This window comes from Myzus persicae, unplaced genomic scaffold (assembly GCF_001856785.1).
Source record: "Myzus persicae strain clone G006 unplaced genomic scaffold, MPER_G0061.0, whole genome shotgun sequence".
Taxonomy (NCBI): Eukaryota; Metazoa; Arthropoda; class Insecta; order Hemiptera; family Aphididae; genus Myzus; species Myzus persicae.
Window position 1 is genome coordinate 102,197 of NW_019104029.1, and position 22,402 is coordinate 124,598.

General features: G+C 34.9%; 1 protein-coding gene across 3 annotated transcripts in view; it reads right to left on the reverse strand.

Moving 5' to 3' along the window:
• Nucleotides 1-140: 140 nt before the first annotated feature.
• The window catches only part of LOC111037787 (paired box protein Pax-6-like), a 48,234-nt gene continuing 25,972 nt past the window's right edge, over nucleotides 141-22,402 (reverse strand). For all 3 annotated transcript variants that reach the window (XM_022320549.1, XM_022320547.1, XM_022320548.1), the window contains 7 exons: nucleotides 21,538-21,704; nucleotides 21,168-21,277; nucleotides 5,645-5,842; nucleotides 5,446-5,528; nucleotides 4,461-4,714; nucleotides 2,731-3,089; nucleotides 141-358 (listed from right to left, as the gene is read on the reverse strand). In XM_022320549.1, coding sequence (XP_022176241.1) covers nucleotides 270-358; nucleotides 2,731-3,089; nucleotides 4,461-4,714; nucleotides 5,446-5,528; nucleotides 5,645-5,842; nucleotides 21,168-21,277; nucleotides 21,538-21,704 — 1,260 coding nt within the window. In that variant the 3' untranslated portion in view covers nucleotides 141-269. The remainder of the gene's footprint in view (nucleotides 359-2,730; nucleotides 3,090-4,460; nucleotides 4,715-5,445; nucleotides 5,529-5,644; nucleotides 5,843-21,167; nucleotides 21,278-21,537; nucleotides 21,705-22,402) is intronic.

The window sequence follows — 22,402 nt, forward strand, 5'->3', positions numbered from 1 at the left end:
GTACGTCTAATGTGTTATATAAATTATAATATTACTCAGTAATTACTAAGTAATAATATATTACAATACATAACTTATACAATAATTTTATCGGTTCGTCGAGAATTGCACGGTGTCGTCGTCGAAAGGTTACTCATATACACGTCCGAAATATCGAAATAAACGTTGACACCATTATTATTAATACAATCATTGATGATATATTACTCGTGTACGCGTGTCTGATTATCGAATTATTGTCGTTGTTGTTATATCTTGACAAGCTGATGTCACTGCAAGCGTGGCCAGTACTGCGAGGACAGGTCGGCCGTGTGTCCAGGTACGGCGATTGGCACCGAAACTCCGGGCGATATGAGACCTGCAGAACCGACAAATATTATTAATTATTTATATTATTTGAACTTAAATGACGGATCGTAGAATTATGTTACAATGCATTCAACAGTAGAATACAGATAGTTAGGTACTATTTAATACACGAAATATTCTATTCACAATAATATGATTATTGGGATTTTTATTGACTTGATAAAACTGATGATTATAATAATATTATGATGCATTATTGTTCGATAAAAGTTTCTATAATAAAATATTATATTATATTAATCTAGAAAACCAAGGTAAATATTTATTTGTAATAGTTAACATTAATACTAAATATTTTTGTAAGCTTAGGTTGTTGAAGCTGCTCTCCCGAGAAAAACAAATTTTATATCATACATACTTATTGTGCATCAATTTACAATTATACATATATTACCTACACGGCTACACGAGTTGATTTGTTTCAGTACGACTATACCGTGGTATAGCGATAATGCTCTGGTTTCATATTATTTTATTTTATCGATTGATGAATTTTTTCGCCTAGATGGTGACAGAGGGGATAATTGAGTGTGCCGGGTTCACACAGAGCCTGGTTTTTGTTTAGTTTTCGTTTTTACAACAATTTAAATTGTCGCGTCTGTGTTGGGGAAATAAGTTGAGTTTATGTTGTGGGCCCACCGGCATAACGTATATTATCAACTTTCATCTATAAAACGGAGGTGGGCACGTCCCCATTGGGCAATGGACCCCGTTACGCCCGTCCTCGGGAATGGACCAGTGGCGCCGATGTATTAGACACCTGTTGCGGTGTCCGAAACATAATATTGCACTGTGCGGGTGATGGGTAGCTGTGGTGGGTGCGTGGGTATTATGCAGGTAACAGAACCCAGAAAACAATCTTGTATACAATATATATTAATATGACCGTAGTATGTATATATAATGTTGTCATTATAATACAATACGCATATTGTAAAATTAGTATACTAGGTATATATTTGTACAAATGCTAGCACGGCCCATGTGTGTGGTAAAATACAAAATCTATAGATATCTATCTGATAGCCTGCGATGGGGATTAGTTCGCATTTTGCAACATAAACTTTTTGCTACTTGGACGCCTCCTCTGCTGGGATGTCTTTTCTGAAGCTCCCGTTGCGTCTTTATAATATATATATATCAGAGATCTCTCAATTTTATATTATTTATATATGTAGTGGGTGTGGTAATAGTATGTAGGTATAAATGTATAATACATGAATACAATATCTAGTATATTACATATCGATCATCCCTGATGGTGTCAGGCGCTGGCATATTGAAATAAGTATATACAGTGGAATCCGCTTATTGTGGGCACCGGTTAATATGGGCATCCGCTTATTGTGGGCAAACAGAGCTGGTCCCAATACAAATGTATATTAACAATGTTAATTCGGTTTTTATGGGCAACCGCTTAATGTGGGCAAACAGGGCTGGTCCCAACGTGCCCACATTAAGCGGAATCCACTGTACCTAGCATTGCATGCTGGTTTGAAATTTTAAGTTTTTTATTACACCGTTGGTGCACAACATTGCTGAACTGTACACTATGCAGCGTATATTATATTGGTACTTAATATAGCCCCCAATACACTGGCATCCCAGTGTAAATCACCCTCGAATTCCAATCTGTACCATCGTATATAATGCAGAGTTAAGACTCCACAGCGCATAGAGGTGATTAAGTATTTTTTTTTCGTATTGAATTTAAGTGTATGTACATTTGCAATGCCCGAGTCACGTATTTATTATTGGGCGCTATGCTTAGGTACATCAATACATCAACATTTGTTTTTACATGAATTATATATTTTAATAATACTTTTTTATACTATATGGGTATACCTATGTATTATGTAATATATTATTTAATGGGACCGTCGTTTGTAGGACACTTTCATTAAATAAGAAGTTGAATACCTACCTATAATTCGAACTCGAAAATTTTGAACACTCCGAGTGTCCTAGGAAAATCAAGTTCGAATCGATACTATTAATAATTATCCAATTGTAAATAGCCGTATGCCATACTCTAGAATATACGCGTATACTGCTTATATTTCCCGTATTTCTCGTATAGTACTTATCAGTTAAGACAGGGTATAGTTTTGTTTAAAAATTAAAATTATAAAATGGAATAATACATCTTATTTAAAGTTCGAAATAACAAAATGTCTGAAAAAAAGTCGTAGTTAAAAATGGATTTGAGTTCGATCTCGGACAGCCCGAGAAAAAAAAACCAACTTCGAATTCGAGCTCGACCCGTTCCTAAAATTAAATGTTTACAATTGTTTCGAACCCCCCGAAACATTTACTAACATTATGAGTTACGGTGCTTGACTTAAAATGTGTACGTACCAGTGGAATTTGAGCCGTTCATGTTGTATTGGTGGTGCGCGTGGTGGTGCGGATGGTGTCCGTTGATGGGTGGCGGATGGTGATGGTAAGCGGCGGCGGCGGCTGCTGCGGCCGCGGCCGCGTGGTGTGTCGGCGGACTGCTGTTGTTGGACGTGGGCGACACGGGCGGCCTCAGGTAACCGGGCGCGCCGATGGCCAGCGGTGGCGACGTGTCGTACGTCGGCCTGGACATGCAGCCGTACGCGTCCCGCTGGTCGCCGCCGCCGCCGCCGGCCATGGCGTGGTGGCCGCCCATGATTGGCAGCGACAGACCGTTCTCGTTGTTGCCACCAGGCATCCCGAAATTCATCGACATCGGACTAAACGTAACATGGAACGCGAGTGGGTCAAAATTGAGTAAAATACATAAAATATAATAATTTATTGTAATATTAGTACAATTATTATATTATCAACGACGTGAATGGATGTAGAGTGAGTTGGGTATTGCGAGACCGAAACTGTTTTAAATATTTTATTGGGACGCTGTTACAATTAATATTATGAATATTATAAACATTTGATTATTTTGTTTTTCAGAGTAGGTAAATGATACTTGCGCTTTTGTGGTCCATCGAACGAAATATACTACCCTAGCAAATATTGAAACGACGCCACTGACCGAAAGACAATAATATTTTGCAGAAAATCTCATTATCCGATTTTGAATAAATACCTACTCAAAGTATTCTTTGATGAATCTAAGTATGCCATATTTTTAAATAATTACTATAATTTGTATCAACCATTAGTTTAATTTAAAAAAATGTATCATGTGTAGTGTGTGGGTTGTAACTTGTAGGATTATATATAACCAACAATAATATGAAGGTATACTATGTAAAATAGTACTTTTTTAAATAGTTATAATGAGTGCGTAATACGTGTGCAGGGAAAATAATTCGATAGAGTATAGTCTTCAGAGATAGTCATTTTCCGGTTATTAAAACCTTTCATTTTTTTTTTGACCAGGCAATGCTTTTCCAATTTATTTTCAATATTCATTTTTAATCGGAAAAACTATTTTAATTAAAACTTGAAAGAATAAATAAAAACAGATTATTCTAATATCAAAAAGATACTACGGAACACGTCGACGATAATCATACATTTATATTTTCTAGCTGCAGACTGCTGTAGATAAATATAAAATACATAGTTATAATCCATACGGCTCTACAATTTGGAGACCATATCTTATAATATTTCATTTAATTTTTCATTACAATTTTTCTTCAAAAACAAAGAGAATGTTAGTTTTTATATAAAGTTAAACAGTTATAAAAACAAATAATAATTGAAAAACTATAACGGGGTAGTTTAAACTTTAAACAACGAGATATCTATTAAAAGTTATTTTTTAGATTACTGAAAGTTCGAGCTGAGACAAAATAAAACATTTTAATTTTAAAGTTATTGTGCGTAAGATGCTCACACACCAGCAGGATTTCAAAATTCAAAATCGTTAAAGTTAGTTTTAACTCGTATAATCAATTCTTATTTATTTATTTTATACTTAAATTTATGTCATCTGTAGGATTAAAAAAAAGAATATACACTAAACCACTGGCGAGTGCAATAAGTATGTGGAAACAAAGACAAGCCAATATTATAATCGCGAAACAAAATTTTGAAATTTTGTTTTCAAACACAATCATTTAGGTGCCTATATATAATATTTATTTACATACCTAAACGTGTCGTGGTTGCCGATAGTTGTGTACATATTTGGATTGGTATCTGGATTGTTTGCAAAACCATTCATTCTGTTCGGAGATGATTGTTGTTGTTGCTGCTGCTGTTGCTGTTGCTGTTGCTGCTGCTGCTGTTGCTGCTGTTGTTGATTTTGCGGGTCCATCGATTGGTTTTGGTTGGAGTTTGGACGCCGTTGGGTGCGCAGTTTTTCTTCTCGTCGCCACTTGGCCCGGCGGTTCGAAAACCATACCTATCAAATTACAAACCGAAACCATTATTATATTAGGTATTATATTAGGTATTATACTAGGTAGTCATTCGGTAAAATACGCGTGAGGGGTAATACATTTTTTTCACATTTATAAGACGCCTTGTATCAGCAAGACATCTAAACCTAACTAATAACTATAATTAACTATACTCGCTCGAGATTCAATTTTTATAAATATAGAAATACTTAAATAAATATTCTGCATAGAGGAATATGAAATTAAAAATGTATGGCGTTGTCTTTCAAAAAAGTAAAAACTTAAAAATTACAAAGATAGAAAAAGTAAAAATGTAATTTTTTTGGAGAAAAGTAATGTCAAAAATATTAATTACATTTTCGAAATAATATATAGGTGTAGTATAGATATCGACAATGGATTACTCTATAGGATTTATTTTGGTTGCTACGAGTGTTTTCTTTTATTACAATGGTTTCTAATAATAAATAATAACACACTTATATGTTTATAAATTTATATATACCACCCACTCGTATTTAGAGATTCTAGTATTTTACAAACGAATATATATGTAGGTACAGACATAAGAGAGGAGGGATGTTCGTGGAGGGTCTTTTAAACTTTTACGAAAAACTTTCATGTTGAAATAAAACCGAAATTCCTGGAGTTCGCCAGAAAACTTTTATATCTCTCTACAAATATTTTTTTAGCCCTTTTATGCGTTCGTAAACAAAACAAAAGTGACGTTTACCTGTATTCTTGCTTCCGGCAATCCGATTTTCCCAGCGAGTCTTTCTCTAGCGAATACATCTGGATAATGTGTCCGTTCGAATTCTAAATACAAACACGTTACGTTTTATTGGTTATTATTGGGTTTATGGAATGAGTAGATACATTTAGACAAGTATGCTGCTAGTATACCGAACATAATATTATGCAAAGATATTTACCTTTTTCCAAACTATCTATCTGGTCGTTGGTGAACGATGTACGGTTTCTTTGCAGTTTTCTCTTCAGCCTGAGTCGCGCTTGGTCGTCGTCGTTGGCCGATCCGTTGGCTCCACCGATCAAAGAACCGTCGTGGTTGGAGTTATCTCCGATGGACGTGCACGTTTCATCAGATCCCATTCCTCCGTCCAAGTCTAAAACTAATAATTTCGGACCCGATTTGTTATTAGATACTAAAATACATCATTAGCGTGAGAAATTTGATTAAGTTTTGCATTAACAATAATTATGCCCTTTAGAAAAAATGCTGCTGTGGATTTTTACATACTATATTATATCTACAGATTGACAATTGACACACTTAGATATACATTGATTTTAGTCACTTATAAATTATAATAGTATATAGTAGTTACTAAAATACTAAAATGTCCGTACATTGTAATTATATACTCAGTTCAATTATTTCATGGGATGCTAGTCCCTGTACATAATATAAGTTTATCGGCATTGTACTTTCATTTTAGCCAAAGAAAGTATATAATTGGGTACACACTTACAGTATGGTACGAATTCGGTAGGGTAAAATAAGAGAAAATCGCCGTGCTCGGTTGCCGTGAAAAACGAAGCGGTTACGTGCTTGACACCAATAATGTCGATTACATATTGATAGACGCCAACGCTACGTATATATTATAATCGTAATCTCTACGTAAAGACTATATTATATTCCATGTAAATAATCATACTCAAGTATTGTACATTTATACGTCCTGTAAATTTTGTCTATACCAGGGTTTTGAGTTTTCAACGAATATTACATATTATATACATATATAGGTACTAGGTGTAACTAATAATACGTTGTATACCTAATGTAGTATGCTTCGTGGCGTCAGAATGTTATTATCGTTTTCATTTTAGCATTGACAATGTATGAAAATATGCTTTCATGACGTATAATAATTATACATTTTTACATTGAAACTATGTATACATGTTTGTACCTATAGGAATATCCGAATACCCATTACTTAATAGTTAAAGAAATACGGAAGTACCTAGGTAAAACTATTTTTCATAAATTATATTCAATGAAATAAAAATGTTCGATGGAGTCGTTACATTTTTAAAATGTTGGCCAATCAACAATCGTACCTATTTGAATATTCAACATGTAGGTACTAAACAGTCAACTCAAATACTTGTTAGTGTTCAGTATAAGAAAGCCATTAATATTGATAAATGTACTTAATACTTATAGTTAATTAATCTATTGAATTAATTTAAGTGATTATTTATGCGTGGCATCACCTTCGTCAATATGAATATCTTGAGAAACAATTACTACTTATAAACAATACGTGGTATTCACGTAATATATTATCCCTACTTAATGCATAATATTTTACCTTCAGAATTTAATGATAAACCATTTAGTAGTCAGATACATAATATAGAAACACTTAAAATGTATTTTGTACACAAAAGCAAATTTTAAATAGTCATTTTGTTTAGCTATATTGTTATAAACTTTAAGAAGACTGTATAAGAACTTCTTATATAAACTATAATAAAGTATGCTATTATATTTTAAGATTTATAATTGAAATATTGTCTTAAAATTATTACAGTTAAAGTCTTAAACGTTTTTTAAATTATTTTATTAATTGAACATCCACAATTTGGAAAATTAAGAAAACTACTGTTACTACATAATAACTACAAATATAATAATTATAATGGGTATAATAATATATCTGTTACTAATTGTTATAATAAAATAATCTACTGTGTTTTTTTCCGTGGCATCCTTAATCCTGCAATCTCTAGGGAGATATTGTCTATATTTTTTGATAAAGACCCCTTCACCCTCAGTAAGGTCCTGTATATGATTAAATTTTTTTTTAAAAGTCTGCACATAAATATGCACAGTATAATATGTGACGGCCTGAAATTTCTCGATAGTAAATACTATGAATTTACCGTACATACCGATAGGTACACTAACGCAAACGAATTCATAGTAATTATATACGTGGGTATGTCGTCGCTGCAGACGTAATCTAAATGTGACACGAATTGATTTTCCCATTCACAAACGTCTTGTAAGTTGTAATTGGTCCCATTGTAAGAGACGCCGTATAATATTATTTTGCCCACAAGTAAAATAATAGTTGCTGCCTCTCGTTCGATTTTCAATTCGTCACTTGTGCCGTACGCAGCAAGCGAATTCACTTAATTGAGCTGTTAAATTATTGTTTTAAATACGATTGGTTTTTAACTCTTATCACCGGTAATAATGATAAAATAGTTATGTCTCAGAATACGATGGCTCACGATGGATCACGTGGGAGAACATCCTCAGATAAATAAAGCGATTACGTCATATTGTCCACTAATTACTAGTGGGCGGTAACTGGTATATAATGTATAGTTGGGTAGGCATAGTGTTTTTCTCCATCGTACCGCATTATATGGCAATTTTCCATTACAAATTATGTCATAAAGAAAAACACCCAGGCAGGTAAATACAACAGCGACACCCTGTATATCCGAAACTCAGGTTTTGGATTAATTAAACCTTTAACCAATGTACGTACACGCGAACCGCGATTTAAAGCGTAAACAGAAAGTTATAAAACTCATCGGCTGGAAATTTCTTTGAACAATTTATTAAAATAATAGGTGGGTACTCGTATTATTATATATGTATGAATAATCACGGATGCTTATTATTAAAATATAGTCGAGTTGGTTCGCTCTCTTTCCGTGCACGGGGCGTTATATATTTATATGGGCGCAGGCTGTACAGTAGAAATAACAATAATTTAATTGATTTAAAAATTAGTTGAAACATATAAGTAGGTGTGAATTTTTTAGAAAAATAATTCGACTACGGTGGAGGTGTTTAAAGATTTTAAATAATATACCGAATATACGTATATGCACTATAACGCGTGTCCGTAGTTTTGGTGTACATACGTGTTATAAATGTGCGGTTTACCGTAAAATTAATTTGTTTTTGACGAAATCGTGTGCGAGACGATTCACTTATACGACACCGAAACGTCGTTAAAAAACTTTTCATCAGGTCGTAGTATCGGTGTCCTGCGTGCAGTCGCAGTGTTGCGACACAGGGCTAACACATAGCTGAAAACGGAAAAACTATACGTCACAGAGGTCGCGGGGAATCCGCTGTTCGACGGTGTACTATTATGTTATATATTATTTTATGATAGTTTATAGGAGGTGCGCATATATTATTCACACCGCATTATTATTTTGGCAAAGTCGACACAAACACGCGCGTCGTATATTACTGTATGTCGTATATGTATGTGTGTATGTATATCATATATTGTTTGCGTGGTGACTCGTATATTAACTAAAACAATTATTTCAGAGGTCCGAGTTTATGATGTGAAAGACTGCCTATAATATACAATATACATATATACTGCACCTCCCGCGGCCTCAGAGACCTCTCTCTCTCTGTATAATATATATATATATAGGTACACGTATATACACAACCGTTGCAGTCGCGGTCCATCCCTAAATCGGAGAGATGATTATTACAGCATCCCTTCCCTTTCTCCCCTCTCTCTCGCTCTACAGTCTACATATATATACTCGCGCTCACAGACACGCACACTAAAGTACGTCGCTGCTCGTTACGCTTGTGTGTGTGTGTGTGTGTGTGCGCGCGAGCAGGGGCCGACTTTTAGGGGGTTCAAATTGTTCATTGGACCGCGCGGATCGGCGGGTCGGGTTTGGGGGACGGTACATCGCGCGACACAAGGGGTTCGACCGTGTATACGTATATACACTTTTTTTTCGTCTCCCTATATATATATATATACACGCGATATACCTCACCCGCCATCCTTTTCTGCGCCGATCGTCCGTCGTGGAAAAAAAAGGGCTTTTTTAAAATTTATATATTATACATACACAAGCGATATATTGTACGTATAATATATAATAATAAATACACGTACGCATAACGCGCTCGATGCGCAAGGCACTAGCATACATGTATAACAGCCGGCGTGACAAAAATCGGTCCGGAGGTGTGTGTTTTCGGTATACACGCGAGGGGGGTGCCGTTTGGTCTATGTGTTAGTGTCTTTGTACGATTTTCACCGCGTACAGCACGCTGCAGTATTATACGCACATATGCAATATATATACACGACTATAAATATAAGTTATATATATGTGTGTGTGTGTGTGTATTATTGTATTATGCTGGATCGCACACATAATATATACTGTCACCGTCATAAACGCGGTCTACACGGTGCGAAGAAAAAAAAAGATAAATAAAAATCTCTCGTTAATAATAATAATAACGCGCGCGCGCGCGCACCGCATTTATGTATATTTTTACAACCCTTCTTCTCGCGGGACCGTTTAAAACTACGCCACTTTTTTCCTCCCGCCGATACTTCCCACAGCGCACGATGAACGTTTTTCGTATACACGCAAAAAAAGCTCCTCAATAATATAGGTAATATTATTCTATTTATTTTTATTGGATTTTCTCTGTAGTATATAGGTATATAGTTACTCATATAATATGTATCATTATTTAATAATTAAATTGCACATAAATACGCATACAAATTATAAAAACTACTTCGAAAACGACGAAAACCGTTAGTTCATAATACTATACAATATTAATCTATAGACATACCAAAATATGCATGATCGGATATGTTAAAATATTGCTATAGAAGAAAAAATTAAAATGCTGTCGGCTAATTTTTTTTACAAGTTAACGATTTGCGATTGTCTTAGACCAACTACAATTTTTTGTGAAACACATAACAATAATGTACGTCAGGAAACAGTAAACTACACATTATTACCTATATGTGTACGGGATATATACCTAGGTAATACACCATATTATAGGTATTGTACCCAATATACAGAACGACACTAAGTTTCGGCCGAATTTATCGCACACTGCAATAGGGGCAGTTTGTATTATGCCGTATACTGCTACATTAGAAGATATATATACACATACCTACGCGTTGCCCCACAAACGTTCGGTTATAGACGGTATGGGGGGGGGGGGAGGAGGTTCTGCGGGGGAGACGGTATCGTGAAATCTCTTTCGTAGCGGACGGGCGGCCGGAGGGGTTGGCCAAGGGGCTGAAGGGGGTGCAAGGTTTTTCACCGCGGGGACCAGTTGTCGCGCCAAACTCTCTGTACACCCACGTATAGATATATACCTAAACATATATTTTACAAAGATGATAGCCCTGCAGCAGCCATATATATTATGATGGTGGAGGGTGGGCGGCGCGCGCGCTCTGACGACGATAAGAGAGACGCTCCGGACGACGGCAGCAGCAGCAGCAGCAAGCAGCAGAAGAAGAAGCAGCAGAAGAGAGGTCGGAGCGAGCGTTTAATATAACTATATATGTGTATACCGTAGGAACGCGTTCGTTCCGTCTTATCGGCAACTTTCTACTCGAACGCTTCCCATTCATTTGGGCGGCCCGTCGGTTAAATAACGTCGCGGCGGCGGCCACGCTCGTTATCACACACACGCGCGCTCGCGACTTTTCCTCCGGCTCCTACTCGCCGCCAGTTTCTCACCCCCGTTCCGCCTCCATACGCCCCTTCCATCTCTGCCGTATCTGTGCCGTGTCCTCCTCATCTCGTTCCTCCACCGTGTCTTCGTCTCCGTCTCTCTCTCTCTCTCTCTCTCTCTATATATATATATACAACACACATAATATATAATACGCGTCGCAACGTTGCCGTATCGGTCTAGTGCTGTATATTATAATATATATATATATATATGTATATATACATAGGTAGGTACATATTATATTGTATATATGCATCGCACTATTATTCAACCGGCAGATACGTCGCGTACATAGCTGGTGGCAAACAATGTTTTTGTAACCACGCCGTGTGCGCGCAGCACGTCATGATATGATATTATACATATGTGTGTGTGTGTGGGGAGGGGGGGGGGTGTTCGCTTATCTAGTAGAATAACAGAACCGCCGGAGCTGTAGCAGTATATTATATTATTATATACGTAGGTACACGTATATTGTGTATATATATATATATAGGAGTGGCGAACCGAGAGAGAGAAATTATTACGGTTATAATATATTATATCGGTATAGGTAGGTAGGTAGGTAGGTAGGTACTGCGCTAGCGGTAACGCCCGCCGACGGTATATATTATATTATATATGTGTGCCAGGATTGATGGACACCACCGACGTCGTACATATATATATATATAGGTACGTAATAATATAATATAAACTATCGCTGTTATCATAACCGCACCGCAGCCGAGGGTCGTCGTACACAATAAATGGATAGCCGTCACACGCCGGTGGTTGCACGGCATGCGCGCGTGTCCACATATGTAATATTATATATCACATAATATACCCGTGTGTGTGTGTGTGTGTGTGTGTGTGTGTATTATATTGCTAGCTGATCGCTATCTGCACGAACGAGCCATACATCGTATTATGATGACGATATTATTATACTATTGTATTACATATATTTAGCGTCCTGCACGGTCGTCACGTCGTGTAAAAACTCGCGATAAATAGAGGTATATAGAACTCATATTGTCTAATGCAGGTACAGGCGTATTATACACCGATTGGGCGTGTTTCCGGGATCGTCTTCTACGAGCGGCTTAATTTACGCGGACGAAAAGTATAGGACAAACAGCTGCCAAACTTTAGCTGCTAAAATATAGGTAGATAAAAGTACGACAAAAGACTCGATCGCGTTTAATGTTCGGTTACGCGAAAACCGTAAGAGCTGCAAAGACGTTATTCGCGTAATATGATATAATATTGTGCCTCCACCTCACACTACGTCTACCGAATGGGCACCGCTCAAGTGAATAGAAAATATTATATCTTATGTAGAGTATATTATACGTACACGATGGGCGATGGCTATTATACGATCGACATAAAGTTTAACCTTCATATAGATGTACCTAATGTCCCTATGCATGAGTTTGTTTCATTCATAATTGTGTGAATTACGCGATTACTATGTAAATATAGCGTACTATATAGGTCCCTATAAGTTATGTCTTAAGTTACGACATATCGTATATTTTACTATTGATATTTAGGTACATAATGCAATATATAGTTTGTGTAATTGAGTAATTCGTACTTCGCATTTCACAGTTCCGGACTCTCGCAATAAGCGCCGCGCTTAACTGTTCAAGTTCATTATGTGTGTGCAATATCGAGGGGATGCTCGGTTTATGTTTGGAAAATATACCGAGAGGAAAATTACAAGATAATATTATAATCCAATCGAATATAATTACGTGTCGCCCGCGTCTTTATTATTATTTACGCACGACCCCTTATTGTATAATGTTCGCGGTGCGAACGCGAGATCATATATTCGTCAAGGTCCGTAAAACAAAAATCTCCGAAAGCAAAACATATAGGCTTGTAGTATATGATATATATATATATATTGTTTACTGCGCAGGGCTACTTCGCAACACATACATGTACATAAATTTTAGTATATAAATCTCAAACATATATATAATATAATAACAGCGACTGCGGCCAAAGTGTATTATAGAGACTTGTACTGTGTACAATTATTATAGTCGTACGCGCCCGCGGAGTAAAAACGCATATAACGGCGGGCGCGCGATTAACGACGCTCCAGTGAGCCATACGCAGTGACTCCCGAGGCCCATGCGGTTCTCGATTGGTTGAACACAATGCGATTAATCGGATTTTACAAATACATATATAATAATATTATTTCGTTATAGTGTTCATGCGAATCGCGGTGCGCGTCGTCGAAAAGCAGCGCGTGCTGTGCAGTCGTGGTCGTCGAAACAATAACGGACGGTGACGGCGGCGGCGACGAGAGGTCTTTTATAATAATATCATAAAATATACATTATTATTACTATTATCGCTATTATTGTGCGCGCACGTTGGTGTATATACAATCGCGAGCACAGAAAGAAATCGCACTCGAGCACGAGCCTCGCCGCCGCCATGCTTGGCATTTACGCGTCCTTAAGTAATCAATCGGTTATAATGTAATACGTGAAATGTACATATACAATACACATAATATTATATTATTTTTAGTGTTTATAGGTATATAGGTACCGCCACCATATCGCTGTGCGGTACAGGAACAATCGACTTTTACGTGCGGTGGACAACGTGCAGTTTTGTTTGCGAAATTGTGTTTCCCGCAAGAGCAGCACAGTGGTATGAAAAAAAAAAATTGCATAATGATGACATAAATTATCATATACGCGATGCTTTGCGAGTAGCCGTCATATTTATCTAAGTAACACGGGTTTTAAGGGCGCCGCAGACTATACCGAAGTTGGGTTCGCCGACCTTATTTATTCGTGCAAGGTGCAACTATATCTCATATGCATAATATTCTGAAAAATGTTCAAATGTGTGATTTGTTACAAGAGTGCGGTACGCAAAACTATAATATTTGACGTGGGATCGCGCACGCTCCGAATCGCTTACGTGCACGCATATATATTATTGCTGTGTGTACATAAAATATCAGTACGAGTGCGCCGTCGCCTCGGCAGCCGGGGCGGAGACAAGGGACGATGAGACGGTCGTGTAGGCGCAATTTAAATTGTTTTCCGGGAAAGCCGCGAGGCAACGGCTTTTGATAATTTTTAATCGGATTAAAGCGCGGGGTCTCTATTTCTCTCTCTCTCTCACTCTGTCTCTCTGGTATTACAAAAGCATGTCACAAACAGGAATATCCCGTTAAATAACTGCAACAACGTTACCCTTTTCGGCGCCCGAGGCCAGCAAACCGTAAAAGATTTCCCGCGCAAAACGGTCGCCGCCGCTGTCGCACGCGAGCACGCTTTCTCTTCTCTCTCTCTCGTTCTCTCTCTCGCTCAAAGTCGGCAAAAATAAACGAGACGTAATTATTTTTAAACGAATTGTCAAATTCAGAAAGTTACGTTTTATACACACTTTGTTTTTTCACGATTTTTTTTTTTTTTTTTGAGGGGGGCACGTCGACCATTGTGTTTGGTCGTTTGTTCGGTTTAAAACATTTTCCGCCATCGCACCACTGCATATTATAACTAATACGAGTGTATACCGCGGTGAACACGCTTAATATAGTAGGTATATATAATTTCTTTAATACCGTACCTATATAATATACGAGTGATGACATGCGTATTATTTACTGTATATACTGCACGGTATTAATTTACGGATGGCTTATACGTGAACTTTCCGCTGAAATAAACGGCCATTATAATACAATATAGACAATATATACAAGCGTACATTATTTTAACGTGATTAATCAGCTATACTACTGCAGCGTCACCGCATCATCACTTAAATTACCTAAACACAATATAGGTGGATAGTATAGGTTCATGTACACTGGATATAGTTGGTCATAATGTTATAAGTATTAAAGTATATGACATTGCAAAAAGCACATATTATATAGTATACGAACACATTTGCTATACTATATATAATATAAGGTTTCATCGATACCTTGGACATTTCAAAAATAAATGATCATAAATTTATAAATAGTTTATGACGTGTTATAATAATTAATGTAATATTATACGAACTTTATTCTACTAGAAGAAAATATGCTTATGATCGTAACTCGTTCGTATATTATGATTTACGACTTATTGATTTAAAAAAAGATGTTATATGGGTACACTCATAATTATATGTTCGCAGCGTAAATGACATTAAGTCTACATCACATATAGCTTAAGATATTTATAATTTATGATTACATTTAAAATATTAAAATATGAATATTGTAATCAATGCGAATATGCGGTTACCACAATAAATGCATTCAACTTTAATGAATTTATGATATTTTAGGTAAGAAATATTTTTAAATACGTATAGATCAAATATATGTGAATAAAATATTAATTTCGGTGAATGGTTTCAGGATATATTAGGTACAGAACTAACACCGAGTCAAATTTTATTATTTTTTTTATCAATAATTAATTTTTTTTTTAAATTCCCTCTCACTTTTTCATCATAATATTTAGTTTGATATAAAAAGGGTATTTTATGAAAGGTTGTGTCGTCCACGGAACGTATGTAATTGCCTTATAATTGAATGTTTATTAAATTACATTTATCATAGTTTTGTCACGGACAAAAAATTGTATCAAGAAGATAAGAATAAGAATACTAAATAAAAATAAAGTTTGGAAAAAAAATCTTAAATTCTGAAATGCTTCTGTAGCCCTGTAGGTATGCGGGGAAAGGAAGTCTCAAGAAAATTGGAATAAAACAGGTAAACACCGTGAAAAATGTCTTATATATAGGCAGTGTCGTGTTTTCTCACGCGAGACGAACATACATAATGTACAAGGTGATTATGTAAATTTACTTCCGAGGATGTCGGTAGCGAGGTTTATCGAAGTCTACAAAATATGCTACATAGTCATAACATTGCAGAGTTTACTATTTCCGTATTTCTATCGTGCGTATTTTACGTGACCTATGATTCATTTGCCTATACTTTTGGTTGCATGTAGACCTCCTATTGCATACATATATATCTGAAGGTACTACGCTATTAAAGTTTAATAATTATTGTTTGTCAATCATATATTTTCTTACTTAATTTAATTACTATATCAGTAAGCATGACTTAAAATTTGTCTAATAAGTGATAAGTGATATTTTAGGAGTTGGAGGTACTAACCAAGGCGATACACCTTTTAAGTAAGCACTAAGTACTACTAAATATTAGATTCAAAATTAAATATAATTAAAAGTACGTACAAGTTTAATTTATATTGGCATAATATAATTTATAATTAATCGTTAAAAGTGTGGGACGAAAACCTGCTATTGATGTAGACTAGAATTATGTTAGGTGGTTTATATTTTTTTTAAGTATAGTTAAGTCTAATCAACTTAAATCGTCACTAAAAGTTGTTGACTACCAAAGTTTCCGTTATTAAAAACATGAGCTGTTGTTGATATTATTAAAGTTTGCGAATAAACACGTCAGAACACAATTATCTCTTCAGCTATAAAATCTCAAGTAAATGCTAAGAACAGTAATTCCTTGGTTCATAAACACGCTTTATAAACTTTAACAGACTACTGATTTGTTGAAGTAACAAACCCTTTTTAATATATCACGTTATATGAAAGATTTTAAATGCTGAATTTTAGTATTATAGTATTATAATACATGTGTACAATTAATATTTTTACAATAATTACTTTAATTAGTGAATTCCCATGTGTTTTTTGGTACTTTAGGTGAATGTTTTATGTACTGTAAAATTCATAGAAACTAATGTTAAAACTCTACTAAAATATTTTTAAATTATTTTACTAGTGCTGTCAACCTATGTATTTGTTTTTGCATGTATGAGATTTTGAGCATGTAAATGCATATAGGGTATATATTATTATTTTCTTAAAATATTCTTGTTTAATCAAAATTGTTAATTGAATTGTTTCTATAGTTTATTTATGGATTTTCTTAGGTAATTTAGTAATTAGCTTGAGGGTTTTGTTATTGTTATTGGCGTCGAATACAATAATAATTTGACCACTCATTTTTTATTGTAGTGTTTAATAGCATTAAAAAACTAATATAAATTTAAATAAAAAAATATAACGTGGGTAATGCTTTTTATTGTTATCTTTCAACATTGAACAATGATTTAAACAATAAAATAAAATAATTTTTATTTGAATTCAACACTATTATTTGAAATTAAACAATATACAATTATTAAAATGTTAAGAATTGTAAAGTTATTTTTTTTACAAATGTTGAAGTTATTAGAATATATAATTTCACTAATTATGAATGAACAAACGTATGGGTGTTTAACAGTTTTTTTAGTATGTATAAATATTTAACCACGGCCATGTATAAGTGTGTTTAATCTGTAATGTGTATTTAGTATATAATTTATACGTCTGAGGCCTAAGTTTGGAATGGTAAAATCTTGTTGGAATATTATATATTATAATTAGTAGTATACAATTTAATAAATGTCTATACTATACCCATTCTACAAAAGTTTGGGATAATGTCAATGTGTATGAAAGACTTTATACGGGGAAGCACTGAAAGCTATAATACTAAATTCCGAACCTAACACAAAAAATTACGAGTAATAACGGTTCAATGCGTTAAGCATGATCGCATTTTCAAACTTTGCTGCAGTAGTAATCCCCATGCAGGATTTAATTAAATACCACAATATTACTAAATACCGGTATTAGTGTATCTCATAACACGTTTACACGTGTATTTATATACCTTTTGAAATACAAACCGTATCGAAATCCTATAGTGGCACGGATCCCCTTTACAATAAATATTAATTCAATATGATTTTTGGGTAAAATGAAGATTGATATATTATATGCAGGTTACACGCCAGCGTTATAGCTCACGTGCGTTTTTGCATTCGCATATTTTAAAGTTTTACATTTTTTTACCGAGAATAATACCTAATAATACAAATGACATTCGCTATGTTTTTTTTTTTTATATAATATATAATAAGTACATAAGAAAGGAGGTGCGTGAAACCGACGAAGGACCGCGATGATAACACGTCATTCGTTCAGCTGCGCGCGGCACACGCACGTCATGCGAAGGGCTCAAAGCAAATTATTTACGGCTAAATGGACGTCGGTGGGTTTTTGAAAATACATAAGTGCATATGCCAGAGTGAGAGTTTCGGAGGTATACACGGAGGGAGAGAAGGATAGACCGCGTCGTCAATTCAATACCGCGGGGTCCGCATATTAATATAATATAACACGGTGGCTATATTATGTACATAATATACGTTATATTCATAATATATTATTCGATATAATGTATACATACACGGACGTGAGCACCCGGTCTTTATATTCATCCGCGTGTTATTTACCGCCGCGAACAACGAGAAAAATAAGATACATCACGCGCAATCAAAATGGCCTGTGCCGCAAAGCACCTTAGTGTATAGTTACCTGCACGGTGTAAAATATAATATATACATAATATATACCTACGCCATAACCTACCTTATACCTATATATATTATATGCCCATATGTGGCTATACAATACCAGTAGGTATATTATGTTATACGTAGGTATACCCACACCTTGCGCCTATATATACTGGTAAATATGTATAAGACGTATACAAGTAAATAATAAATATATACTTTATAAGGATTCTATCTGCTCTCGACCGGCGTATAGTTGATATAACAACTTTTCAAATATTTTTTTTCCTTTTTGAAATATTACCTACTGGCTACCACTATTGCGCTTCGATAGTTTTGAAGTATTTATGTTTGTATTTTGTACCTAATAATAAGTTTATCACGTATATGTATATAATATTGTATGGTTTAACAAAATATACAACTATATACCTATACCGGCTATACCACTATACCTATTTCACGCATGAGGACTCAGTAACTTAACGTAGTTAAGGGTGCTTTACACGCTCTAAACATGACTCTACAGAATACCACATCGATGGTTGTATATATAGTCACATGAACAATTAATGAATAATTTAAATATACCTATCACTATTTTTGAGCCAGTTCAGAGGGAGTGAATTTAAATTATATGTGAACTGTAAATTCTAGATAGATTTGTTTTTTGTCTGATTACTTAAATACAAGTAAATTGCAACTTGCAAGGACTTTCATAGTTGTAATTGTTTCTAAGACTGTGTTATATATTGTGGTATAGTGGGTATTTTTCAATATAAATAAGCTGTCTATAAAGTATAATATTTTATTTTCGAATTCATGTGTTTACACACATAATACCTATATTTTGTTAACATTACACAGAACAAAGTTATGGAATAGTTTTAAATGTTTAATATAATATAATTTGTAATGTCTGCAGGCATTTTTCAAAACGTTTCCCGAAAGCATAGGGTGTATATAGTAATAACGATATTATATATATTTATATTATTATAATAAAATAATACAATATGTATCTCGTACACGTGGCAAGATATTATTTCGAGCTTGTAACATTATCTCTCTTATATTACGTATATATATATATATATATGTGCAAAATTTCGGGGCGCCACCGCTGCCGTGGTGCGCAATGGCCGCCCGGCTGCTGGCATTCCGCCGTTTATTTGCAGCGTATATATACGTACGCATATTGTTTCGACGCTGAAACCGGAATTCCGCGCTATAGCAAAATTTAATATGGTTACCGTTTGGAGGAGCCCGAAAACCCTTTTTGCGGTAATACTACCGCACACCCGTCCGCCGGCGATCCCTTTATCTAAATATAATAACCCCTCTGCCCGTCCACGGTTCCGTTTTCGCTTTGATACAATATTTTCTTGTTTCACTGTGGAGCCGGTATAGGTTCTTTTTTTTTTTTAATATATCCAAACCAACCGCGTGCGCATATCCATATATGCGCGCGTGAGCCGAGTAGAATAAAAATAAAAAACAAAAAAAATAAATACCGACTGGGGAATTTTACGTACATAGAAAGGCACGGTGGCGTGCGTCGGTAGCCCCCTTGTATAACCCCAATATTATCATCGCAGTGACCCCGCCCACAGGATATGGTGAAATGAAGATTCCTGTTTACTATATATATATATGTATGCATTAGCCATAGGCACGTATATACTATTTAAGTACCTACTGCTGGCCTGTTCTATAACAAAAATCATTTAAAATTGTTTTATCAATATGTATGAACTCGTGGACGAGTCGTTGTGGTTTAATTAACATACACTGCGATTGTAAGTACATGATATATAATAATATGTATTATGTATCATGTACCTACGTACACGACCATAATAGCCGTGAATGTAGAATAAATGAACATGATGTATTAAATTGTTTTCGCAGATTTTTAAGTAATGTCGTATTGTCGTATAATTATTATTTAGTTTTTTTTTGCGGTTAATTATTTTTATTGCGTACAATGATATTATTATTATTTGAAAACATGATTTTTGAATACAATTTCAGACGAAGAAATACACAATTTAGGTGTATTTTATATATTTTATTTATGCCATCATAATATTATGTTACGCACAATATAATCATTGTTTTATTTGAGTAATACGTCATTATCATATTTTATTAGTATTAAGTAAAATAGTGGCAGTATTATTATTGTATTATTGTATCTCGATGTAGCAGCTGCATATTATACATGTTAATACGACAGTGTTGGATTCTTAGACTGCACTGGATAACCATTATAAATGCATTATTATAATATGCAATACTATATTATGTATTATAAATTCATAAATATAATTTTTTATGAAAATCCTATTGTCGGCGTGTCTATACGCGTATAAACTTTATAAGTAAAAGCACTCATGAAAGAAAACTAATTAAAGCACAACAGTTTAATGCTACTAAATGTACACATCATAAATATCGTTGACGTTTTACCTTTTTTGTCGAGTATGTCGGGCAAGACGGTACAATTGGCGGCGTTCGGACTCAGTCGGCCGGTCGGTTGCAGCGGACCGAACGGGTTATCGCCAGATGCTGGTGGGTACCTATATATATACAAATAAAAGACAAAACAAATAACGACAGTGCGCGTCAGTATAAAGTACATTACTATCATTATTGATGACACGTAAACGCGTGTGCGGTCATCCGCACGATCACCTATGTATATATATATATATATATATATAGTGTATACACTATACATACTCGTATATTATATTATATACGTGCGTATATATAATATAACACAATATTATACATATATTATTATTATTATTATTATTATTATCATAATAATACTCACCAAGGATTGGGTCTGGGCCATGAGCCGGCCGCCGCCGCCTGACCGTTCAACAGTCTCAGCTTGTCGTACACGGCGTCCGTGCTGCTGCAAGTCGGCGACACGGACGCCGGTGTTTGCTGGTCCTTTTGCGCCGCCAAATTGCGTAACACGCGGTTGATTGAAGACACCTGTATACGGATTAATAAAGATCGTGAATTACTGAATTATTTATAATATTTTTACATCACTGTCATATATACATATATACATATATATATATATATATATATATGTGTGTATATTAATAATGTAGGCACTGTGTAGGCGCATACGGCGGGATCGTCTTGCAAATTTTTCGTTAAGAAATAAGCGGAGGATCACATCATAAATTAATTTGTTTCTCCTCATGCGGAATGTCCTCTAAATTTGTAATGCACAATTTGGGTAACCCTGTATAAAATATATATATTGTCTACGTTTCACGAGTTTCATGATAAAAAGCTCATACGGAGTACCTTACCTACACGAACCTTGAGCCTATAGGATTTTATCGTAAAACCGCTCAAATCTGCACGAATCTGCACTGTGTTAGTTTTTTAGACGTCGAAAACGCTTATGATCTCAAATGTTCATTATTGCATATTTACAATTTAATTACATGCATGTCATTATCATATTATAATATGTATAGGTAGCTAATAAGAAGGAAGTTTAATATTCGATATTATTGCGTTATTAAGTTTAATAGTATGTACATTGCACAATGCCATTTATTATTTAAGCTGTTGGCCACGTTTATGTCTGACGAGGATTATGTAATATAATCTTATAATCCTATATTGTATAAGAACACTAAAATCGAATTCATTCTCAGCCAATAATGTAA